Raw genomic sequence first — 12,931 nt, forward strand, 5'->3', positions numbered from 1 at the left:
GGGATAGGATATAGACATATACGATATAGAACATATAGTACCGTGGGGTAGTCAAGGGTTAGGGATAGGATATAGACATATACGATATAGAACATATAGTACCGTGGGGTAGTCGAGGGTTAGGGATAGGATATAGACATATACGATATAGAACATATAGTACCGTGGGGTAGTCAAGGGTTAGGGTTAGGGTATAGACATATACGATATAGAACATATAGTACCGTGGGGTAGTCGAGGGTTAGGGTTAGGATATAGACATATACGATATAGAACATATAGTACCGTGGGGTAGTCGAGGGATAGGATATAGACATGTACGATATAGAACATATAGTACCGTGGGGTAGTCGAGGGTTAGGGTTAGGATATAGACATATACGATATAGAACATATAGTACCGTGGGGTAGTCGAGGGATAGGGTATAGACATATACGATATAGAACATATAGTACCGTGGGGTAGTCAAGGGTTAGGAAATAGACATACGATATAGCACATATAGTACCGTGGGGTAGTCGAGGGTTAGGGTTAGGATATAGACATATACGATATAGAACATATAGTACCGTGGGGTAGTCGAGGGTTAGGGATAGGATATAGACATATACGATATAGAACATATAGTACCGTGGGGTAGTCGAGGGATAGGGTTAGGATATAGACATATACGATATAGAACATATAGTACCGTGGGGTAGTCGAGGGATAGGATATAGACATATACGATATAGAACATATAGTACCGTGGGGTAGTCGAGGGTTAGGGTTAGGATATAGACATATACGATATAGAACATATAGTACCGTGGGGTAGTCGAGGGATAGGGTTAGGATATAGACATATACGATATAGAACATATAGTACCGTGGGGTAGTCGAGGGATAGGATATAGACATATACGATATAGAACATATAGTACCGTGGGGTAGTCGAGGGTTAGGGATAGGATATAGACATATACGATATAGAACATATAGTACCGTGGGGTAGTCAAGGGTTAGGGTTAGGGTATAGACATATACGATATAGAACATATAGTACCGTGGGGTAGTCGAGGGTTAGGGTTAGGATATAGACATATACGATATAGAACATATAGTACCGTGGGGTAGTCGAGGGATAGGGTATAGACATATACGATATAGAACATATAGTACCGTGGGGTAGTCAAGGGATAGGATATAGACATATACGATATAGAACATATAGTACCGTGGGGTAGTCGAGGGTTAGGGATAGGATATAGACATATACGATATAGAACATATAGTACCGTGGGGTAGTCAAGGGTTAGGGTTAGGGTATAGACATATACGATATAGAACATATAGTACCGTGGGGTAGTCGAGGGTTAGGGTTAGGATATAGACATATACGATATAGAACATATAGTACCGTGGGGTAGTCGAGGGATAGGGTATAGACATATACGATATAGAACATATAGTACCGTGGGGTAGTCAAGGGATAGGATATAGACATGTACGATATAGAACATATAGTACCGTGGGGTAGTCGAGGGTTAGGGTTAGGATATAGACATATACGATATAGAACATATAGTACCGTGGGGTAGTCGAGGGATAGGGTATAGACATATACGATATAGAACATATAGTACCGTGGGGTAGTCAAGGGTTAGGAAATAGACATATACGATATAGAACATATAGTACCGTGGGGTAGTCGAGGGTTAGGGTTAGGATATAGACATATACGATATAGAACATATAGTACCGTGGGGTAGTCGAGGGTTAGGGTTAGGATATAGACATATACGATATAGAACATATAGTACCGTGGGGTAGTCGAGGGTTAGGGTTAGGATATAGACATATATGATATAGAACATATAGTACCGTGGGGTAGTCGAGGGATAGGGTATAGACATATACGATATAGAACATATAGTACCGTGGGGTAGTCAAGGGATAGGATATAGACATATACGATATAGAACATATAGTACCGTGGGGTAGTCAAGGGATAGGATATAGACATGTACGATATAGAACATATAGTACCGTGGGGTAGTCGAGGGATAGGGTTAGGATATAGACATATACGATATAGAACATATAGTACCGTGGGGTAGTCGAGGGATAGGATATAGACATGTACGATATAGAACATATAGTACCGTGGGGTAGTCAAGGGATAGGGTTAGGAAATAGACATATACGATATAGAACATATAGTACCGTGGGGTAGTCAAGGGTTAGGGTATAGACATATACGATATAGAACATATAGTACCGTGGGGTAGTCAAGGGTTAGGATATAGACATATACGATATAGAACATATAGTACCGTGGGGTAGTCAAGGGATAGGATATAGACATATACGATATAGAACATATAGTACCGTGGGGTAGTCAAGGGTTAGGGATAGGATATAGACATATACGATATAGAACATATAGTACCGTGGGGTAGTCAAGGGTTAGGGATAGGATATAGACATATACGATATAGAACATATAGTACCGTGGGGTAGTCAAGGGTTAGGGATAGGATATAGACATATACGATATAGAACATATAGTACCGTGGGGTAGTCGAGGGATAGGGTATAGACATATACGATATAGAACATATAGTACCGTGGGGTAGTCGAGGGATAGGATATAGACATATACGATATAGAACATATAGTACCGTGGGGTAGTCGAGGGTTAGGGATAGGATATAGACATATACGATATAGAACATATAGTACCGTGGGGTAGTCGAGGGATAGGATATAGACATATACGATATAGAACATATAGTACCGTGGGGTAGTCGAGGGTTAGGGATAGGATATAGACATATACGATATAGAACATATAGTACCGTGGGGTAGTCAAGGGTTAGGGTTAGGGTATAGACATATACGATATAGAACATATAGTACCGTGGGGTAGTCGAGGGTTAGGGTTGGATATAGACATATACGATATAGAACATATAGTACCGTGGGGTAGTCGAGGGATAGGGTATAGACATATACGATATAGAACATATAGTACCGTGGGGTAGTCAAGGGATAGGATATAGACATGTACGATATAGAACATATAGTACCGTGGGGTAGTCGAGGGTTAGGGTTAGGATATAGACATATACGATATAGAACATATAGTACCGTGGGGTAGTCGAGGGATAGGGTATAGACATATACGATATAGAACATATAGTACCGTGGGGTAGTCAAGGGTTAGGAAATAGACATATACGATATAGAACATATAGTACCGTGGGGTAGTCGAGGGTTAGGGTTAGGATATAGACATATACGATATAGAACATATAGTACCGTGGGGTAGTCGAGGGTTAGGGTTAGGATATAGACATATACGATATAGAACATATAGTACCGTGGGGTAGTCGAGGGTTAGGGTTAGGATATAGACATATATGATATAGAACATATAGTACCGTGGGGTAGTCGAGGGATAGGGTATAGACATATACGATATAGAACATATAGTACCGTGGGGTAGTCAAGGGATAGGATATAGACATATACGATATAGAACATATAGTACCGTGGGGTAGTCAAGGGATAGGATATAGACATGTACGATATAGAACATATAGTACCGTGGGGTAGTCGAGGGATAGGGTTAGGATATAGACATATACGATATAGAACATATAGTACCGTGGGGTAGTCGAGGGATAGGATATAGACATGTACGATATAGAACATATAGTACCGTGGGGTAGTCAAGGGATAGGGTTAGGAAATAGACATATACGATATAGAACATATAGTACCGTGGGGTAGTCAAGGGTTAGGGTATAGACATATACGATATAGAACATATAGTACCGTGGGGTAGTCAAGGGTTAGGATATAGACATATACGATATAGAACATATAGTACCGTGGGGTAGTCGAGGGATAGGATATAGACATATACGATATAGAACATATAGTACCGTGGGGTAGTCGAGGGTTAGGGATAGGATATAGACATATACGATATAGAACATATAGTACCGTGGGGTAGTCGAGGGATAGGATATAGACATATACGATATAGAACATATAGTACCGTGGGGTAGTCGAGGGTTAGGGATAGGATATAGACATATACGATATAGAACATATAGTACCGTGGGGTAGTCAAGGGTTAGGGTTAGGGTATAGACATATACGATATAGAACATATAGTACCGTGGGGTAGTCAAGGGTTAGGATATAGACATATACGATATAGAACATATAGTACCGTGGGGTAGTCAAGGGATAGGATATAGACATATACGATATAGAACATATAGTACCGTGGGGTAGTCAAGGGTTAGGGATAGGATATAGACATATACGATATAGAACATATAGTACCGTGGGGTAGTCAAGGGTTAGGGATAGGATATAGACATATACGATATAGAACATATAGTACCGTGGGGTAGTCAAGGGTTAGGGATAGGATATAGACATATACGATATAGAACATATAGTACCGTGGGGTAGTCGAGGGATAGGGTATAGACATATACGATATAGAACATATAGTACCGTGGGGTAGTCGAGGGATAGGATATAGACATATACGATATAGAACATATAGTACCGTGGGGTAGTCGAGGGTTAGGGATAGGATATAGACATATACGATATAGAACATATAGTACCGTGGGGTAGTCGAGGGATAGGATATAGACATATACGATATAGAACATATAGTACCGTGGGGTAGTCGAGGGTTAGGGATAGGATATAGACATATACGATATAGAACATATAGTACCGTGGGGTAGTCAAGGGTTAGGGTTAGGGTATAGACATATACGATATAGAACATATAGTACCGTGGGGTAGTCGAGGGTTAGGGTTGGATATAGACATATACGATATAGAACATATAGTACCGTGGGGTAGTCGAGGGATAGGGTATAGACATATACGATATAGAACATATAGTACCGTGGGGTAGTCAAGGGATAGGATATAGACATGTACGATATAGAACATATAGTACCGTGGGGTAGTCGAGGGTTAGGGTTAGGATATAGACATATACGATATAGAACATATAGTACCGTGGGGTAGTCGAGGGATAGGGTATAGACATATACGATATAGAACATATAGTACCGTGGGGTAGTCAAGGGTTAGGAAATAGACATATACGATATAGAACATATAGTACCGTGGGGTAGTCGAGGGTTAGGGTTAGGATATAGACATATACGATATAGAACATATAGTACCGTGGGGTAGTCGAGGGTTAGGGTTAGGATATAGACATATACGATATAGAACATATAGTACCGTGGGGTAGTCGAGGGTTAGGGTTAGGATATAGACATATATGATATAGAACATATAGTACCGTGGGGTAGTCGAGGGATAGGGTATAGACATATACGATATAGAACATATAGTACCGTGGGGTAGTCAAGGGATAGGATATAGACATATACGATATAGAACATATAGTACCGTGGGGTAGTCAAGGGATAGGATATAGACATGTACGATATAGAACATATAGTACCGTGGGGTAGTCGAGGGATAGGGTTAGGATATAGACATATACGATATAGAACATATAGTACCGTGGGGTAGTCGAGGGATAGGATATAGACATGTACGATATAGAACATATAGTACCGTGGGGTAGTCAAGGGATAGGGTTAGGAAATAGACATATACGATATAGAACATATAGTACCGTGGGGTAGTCAAGGGTTAGGGTATAGACATATACGATATAGAACATATAGTACCGTGGGGTAGTCAAGGGTTAGGATATAGACATATACGATATAGAACATATAGTACCGTGGGGTAGTCAAGGGATAGGATATAGACATATACGATATAGAACATATAGTACCGTGGGGTAGTCAAGGGTTAGGGATAGGATATAGACATATACGATATAGAACATATAGTACCGTGGGGTAGTCAAGGGTTAGGGATAGGATATAGACATATACGATATAGAACATATAGTACCGTGGGGTAGTCAAGGGTTAGGGATAGGATATAGACATATACGATATAGAACATATAGTACCGTGGGGTAGTCGAGGGATAGGGTATAGACATATACGATATAGAACATATAGTACCGTGGGGTAGTCGAGGGATAGGATATAGACATATACGATATAGAACATATAGTACCGTGGGGTAGTCGAGGGTTAGGGATAGGATATAGACATATACGATATAGAACATATAGTACCGTGGGGTAGTCGAGGGATAGGATATAGACATATACGATATAGAACATATAGTACCGTGGGGTAGTCGAGGGTTAGGGATAGGATATAGACATATACGATATAGAACATATAGTACCGTGGGGTAGTCAAGGGTTAGGGTTAGGGTATAGACATATACGATATAGAACATATAGTACCGTGGGGTAGTCGAGGGTTAGGGTTGGATATAGACATATACGATATAGAACATATAGTACCGTGGGGTAGTCGAGGAATAGGGTATAGACATATACGATATAGAACATATAGTACCGTGGGGTAGTCAAGGGATAGGATATAGACATATACGATATAGAACATATAGTACCGTGGGGTAGTCAAGGGTTAGGATATAGACATATACGATATAGAACATATAGTACCGTGGGGTAGTCAAGGGATAGGATATAGACATGTACGATATAGAACATATAGTACCGTGGGGTAGTCAAGGGTTAGGATATAGACATATACGATATAGAACATATAGTACCGTGGGGTAGTCGAGGGTTAGGATATAGACATATACGATATAGAACATATAGTACCGTGGGGTAGTCGAGGGATAGGGTATAGACATATACGATATAGAACATATAGTACCGTGGGGTAGTCAAGGGATAGGATATAGACATATACGATATAGAACATATAGTACCGTGGGGTAGTCAAGGGATAGGATATAGACATGTACGATATAGAACATATAGTACCGTGGGGTAGTCGAGGGATAGGGTTAGGATATAGACATATACGATATAGAACATATAGTACCGTGGGGTAGTCGAGGGATAGGATATAGACATGTACGATATAGAACATATAGTACCGTGGGGTAGTCAAGGGATAGGGTTAGGAAATAGACATATACGATATAGAACATATAGTACCGTGGGGTAGTCAAGGGTTAGGGTATAGACATATACAATATAGAACATATAGTACCGTGGGGTAGTCAAGGGTTAGGATATAGACATATACGATATAGAACATATAGTACCGTGGGGTAGTCAAGGCATAGGATATAGACATATACGATATAGAACATATAGTACCGTGGGGTAGTCGAGGGATAGGGTTAGGATATAGCCATATACGATATAGAACATATAGTACCGTGGGGTAGTCGAGGGATAGGATATAGACATATACGATATAGAACATATAGTACCGTGGGGTAGTCGAGGGTTAGGGATAGGATATAGACATATACGATATAGAACATATAGTACCGTGGGGTAGTCAAGGGTTAGGGTTAGGGTATAGACATATACGATATAGAACATATAGTACCGTGGGGTAGTCGAGGGTTAGGGTTAGGATATAGACATATACGATATAGAACATATAGTACCGTGGGGTAGTCGAGGGATAGGGTATAGACATATACGATATAGAACATATAGTACCGTGGGGTAGTCGAGGGTTAGGATATAGACATATACGATATAGAACATATAGTACCGTGGGGTAGTCGAGGGATAGGGTATAGACATATACGATATAGAACATATAGTACCGTGGGGTAGTCAAGGGATAGGATATAGACATGTACGATATAGAACATATAGTACCGTGGGGTAGTCGAGGGTTAGGATATAGACATGTACGATATAGAACATATAGTACCGTGGGGTAGTCGAGGGATAGGGTATAGACATATACGATATAGAACATATAGTACCGTGGGGTAGTCAAGGGATAGGATATAGACATATACGATATAGAACATATAGTACCGTGGGGTAGTCAAGGGATAGGATATAGACATATACGATATAGAACATATAGTACCGTGGGGTAGTCAAGGGTTAGGGTTAGGGTATAGACATATACGATATAGAACATATAGTACCGTGGGGTAGTCGAGGGTTAGGGTTAGGATATAGACATATACGATATAGAACATATAGTACCGTGGGGTAGTCGAGGGTTAGGGTTGGATATAGACATATACGATATAGAACATATAGTACCGTGGGGTAGTCAAGGGTTAGGATATAGACATATACGATATAGAACATATAGTACCGTGGGGTAGTCAAGGGTTAGGGTATAGACATATACGATATAGAACATATAGTACAGTGGGGTAGTCAAGGGTTAGGGATAGGGTATAGACATATACGATATAGAACATATAGTACCGTGGGGTAGTCAAGGGATAGGATATAGACATGTACGATATAGAACATATAGTACCGTGGGGTAGTCGAGGGTTAGGGTTAGGATATAGACATATACGATATAGAACATATAGTACCGTGGGGTAGTCGAGGGATAGGGTATAGACATATACGATATAGAACATATAGTACCGTGGGGTAGTCAAGGGTTAGGAAATAGACATATACGATATAGAACATATAGTACCGTGGGGTAGTCGAGGGTTAGGGATAGGATATAGACATATACGATATAGAACATATAGTACCGTGGGGTAGTCGAGGGATAGGATATAGACATATACGATATAGAACATATAGTACCGTGGGGTAGTCAAGGGTTAGGGATAGGAAATAGACATATACGATATAGAACATATAGTACCGTGGGGTAGTCGAGGGTTAGGGTTAGGATATAGACATATACGATATAGAACATATAGTACCGTGGGGTAGTCGAGGGTTAGGGTTAGGATATAGACATATACGATATAGAACATATAGTACCGTGGGGTAGTCGAGGGTTAGGGTTAGGATATAGACATATACGATATAGAACATATAGTACCGTGGGGTAGTCGAGGGATAGGGTATAGACATATACGATATAGAACATAGTACCGTGGGGTAGTCAAGGGATAGGATATAGACATATACGTTATAGAACATATAGTACCGTGGGGTAGTCAAGGGATAGGATATAGACATGTACGATATAGAACATATAGTACCGTGGGGTAGTCGAGGGATAGGGTTAGGATATAGACATATACGATATAGAACATATAGTACCGTGGGGTAGTCGAGGGATAGGATATAGACATGTACGATATAGAACATATAGTACCGTGGGGTAGTCAAGGGATAGGGTTAGGAAATAGACATATACGATATAGAACATATAGTACCGTGGGGTAGTCAAGGGTTAGGGTATAGACATATACGATATAGAACATATAGTACCGTGGGGTAGTCAAGGGTTAGGATATAGACATATACGATATAGAACATATAGTACCGTGGGGTAGTCAAGGGATAGGATATAGACATATACGATATAGAACATATAGTACCGTGGGGTAGTCGAGGGATAGGGTTAGGATATAGACATATACGATATAGAACATATAGTACCGTGGGGTAGTCGAGGGATAGGATATAGACATATACGATATAGAACATATAGTACCGTGGGGTAGTCGAGGGTTAGGGATAGGATATAGACATATACGATATAGAACATATAGTACCGTGGGGTAGTCAAGGGATAGGATATAGACATGTACGATATAGAACATATAGTACCGTGGGGTAGTCGAGGGATAGGGTTAGGATATAGACATATACGATATAGAACATATAGTACCGTGGGGTAGTCGAGGGATAGGATATAGACATGTACGATATAGAACATATAGTACCGTGGGGTAGTCAAGGGATAGGGTTAGGAAATAGACATATACGATATAGAACATATAGTACCGTGGGGTAGTCAAGGGTTAGGGTATAGACATATACGATATAGAACATATAGTACCGTGGGGTAGTCAAGGGTTAGGATATAGACATATACGATATAGAACATATAGTACCGTGGGGTAGTCAAGGGATAGGATATAGACATATACGATATAGAACATATAGTACCGTGGGGTAGTCAAGGGTTAGGGATAGGATATAGACATATACGATATAGAACATATAGTACCGTGGGGTAGTCAAGGGTTAGGGATAGGATATAGACATATACGATATAGAACATATAGTACCGTGGGGTAGTCAAGGGTTAGGGATAGGATATAGACATATACGATATAGAACATATAGTACCGTGGGGTAGTCGAGGGATAGGGTATAGACATATACGATATAGAACATATAGTACCGTGGGGTAGTCGAGGGATAGGATATAGACATATACGATATAGAACATATAGTACCGTGGGGTAGTCGAGGGTTAGGGATAGGATATAGACATATACGATATAGAACATATAGTACCGTGGGGTAGTCGAGGGATAGGATATAGACATATACGATATAGAACATATAGTACCGTGGGGTAGTCGAGGGTTAGGGATAGGATATAGACATATACGATATAGAACATATAGTACCGTGGGGTAGTCAAGGGTTAGGGTTAGGGTATAGACATATACGATATAGAACATATAGTACCGTGGGGTAGTCGAGGGTTAGGGTTGGATATAGACATATACGATATAGAACATATAGTACCGTGGGGTAGTCAAGGGATAGGATATAGACATATACGATATAGAACATATAGTACCGTGGGGTAGTCAAGGGTTAGGATATAGACATATACGATATAGAACATATAGTACCGTGGGGTAGTCAAGGGATAGGATATAGACATGTACGATATAGAACATATAGTACCGTGCGGTAGTCAAGGGTTAGGATATAGACATATACGATATAGAACATATAGTACCGTGGGGTAGTCGAGGGTTAGGATATAGACATATACGATATAGAACATATAGTACCGTGGGGTAGTCGAGGGATAGGGTATAGACATATACGATATAGAACATATAGTACCGTGGGGTAGTCAAGGGATAGGATATAGACATATACGATATAGAACATATAGTACCGTGGGGTAGTCAAGGGATAGGATATAGACATGTACGATATAGAACATATAGTACCGTGGGGTAGTCAAGGGTTAGGATATAGACATATACGATATAGAACATATAGTACCGTGGGGTAGTCGAGGGTTAGGATATAGACATATACGATATAGAACATATAGTACCGTGGGGTAGTCGAGTTCAAAGAAGGTCTCCAGGTTATTGATGAGGTTGGGGTCTACTCCTTTCAGAGGCTTCAGTAGAGAGACCCCTGCCAGCTTACTGTAGGGCTGCTTGTCACTGGTCTTCTTATTGAGATAGAGTCGGCTACAGGAGAGACAGACAGAAAAGCAGACAACAGGAGAGATCTGGAGTTATTTACATGTAGTTAAATGTAGGCCTAGTAATCCTTGAACATACCCACACAATCACAATGCTATTATCAATGCTTGTCTTATTGAGATGGAGTTGGCTACACAGGGAGACAACAGGAGAGAAGTTGAGTCAGACAATCACAAATTCACAACGCTAGTATCGGTGGGTTTTAAATCACTTCACAGGTTTGTGATGACAAGACATCAAAAGTGGCGTTGATGTTGGGAGAAGATAAGTCCATATCCCAGTGATACCGCCTGGTACATCCTCTATGGGTCTAGTCCCAGTGATACCGCCTGGTACATCCTCTATGGGTCTAGTCCCAGTGATACCGCCTGGTACATCCTCTATGGGTCTAGTCCCAGTGATACCGCCTGGTACATCCTCTATGGGTCTAGTCCCAGTGATACCGCCTGGTACATCCTCTATGGGTCTAGTCCCAGTGATACCGCCTGGTACATCCTCTATGGGTCTAGTCCCAGTGATACCGCCTGGTACATCCTCTATGGGTCTAGTCTTCTATAGTCTTCTATAGTCTTCTTAATCCCAATGGAAAAGAAATCCAACGGACAGATGTTAAGATCAACACCGTGGCCCATTGGAGACGGGCCTACCAGCCCCGGGAGACGGGCCTACCAGCCCCGGGAGACGGGCCTACCAGCCCCGGGAGACGGCACGGATCCTGGGTGTATACCAACAGCCACCCAGTGACACCCTCCCCCACGGCCACCCAGTGACACCCTCCCCCCACGGCCACCCAGTGACACCCTCCCCCACGGCCACCACAGTTCAGCAGGTCGCTTCCCCATCGGATTCCATCACGACCACCATCATTGTGGGCAGCTCGATGGTGAGAGATTTTGGCCTGCCTACGATCACCCAGGAGCTCCGTGTCCATGACATCAACTCTCTCCTGTCCACGGTTCTGGCCAACTACTCCAATATTGACATCATCATCACTCACGTAGGTTTTAACAACCTTCGTTTTAAGCGATCTGAGGGAGGACTACACTTTTTTTTTTTTTAAGACCCTCGCTAGCACAGGGAAGATAATAATTATCTCTGGCCCCCTCTCGTGCTACTGAAGGGGTTCGGAACGTTTCAGCCGACTCTTTGCTCTAAACGACTACCTGAAGAAACTTTGCAACGACAGGAATGTCTCTTTTTGTGACAACTTTGAATTGCTATGGGAGCAACCAGCACTTTTTAAAAGAGACGGGATTCACCCTAACCGCAGCGGTTCCAGGATTATTTCCAGCAACATTGCAAACTGTTTTAGAGACAGATGGACAGGTTCTGGTTCTGGTAGTGCTGCAGTTCTTCCTGTCAGAATAAGCAACTGAGGACTTGGAAACCATATCAACTCCTATTGAAATGGCACTATGGTAACCTCATTTATGTTCCTTTAAACTTCTAGTGAGTTTATACAAACTGTCATATCCTACCATTCTGATAGATTGGAGACTGTCAGAAAATGTGGTTGTAACGTTAATAATTTGGTTGTTATTCCATTGGTTACCTCTTGGCAGAGAAGCCCACACTCATTGAATATGGCACTTTTAAAATGTTAGA

At 41.3% G+C, this 12,931-nt stretch overlaps 1 protein-coding gene across 1 annotated transcript in view; it reads right to left on the reverse strand.

Annotated features, from left to right (window-relative positions):
- Window positions 1–12,931, reverse strand: part of LOC311118552 (ceramide glucosyltransferase) — a 54,818-nt gene that overhangs the window by 31,611 nt on the left and 10,276 nt on the right. Inside the window, exon 2 of the mRNA XM_084193344.1 lies at window positions 11,170–11,311. Coding sequence (XP_084049470.1) covers window positions 11,170–11,311 — 142 coding nt within the window. The remainder of the gene's footprint in view (window positions 1–11,169; window positions 11,312–12,931) is intronic.

This window comes from Coregonus lavaretus, assembly GCF_964263955.1.
Source record: "Coregonus lavaretus genome assembly, contig: HAP1_SCAFFOLD_236, whole genome shotgun sequence".
In the NCBI taxonomy this organism is placed as follows: domain Eukaryota; kingdom Metazoa; phylum Chordata; class Actinopteri; order Salmoniformes; family Salmonidae; genus Coregonus; species Coregonus lavaretus.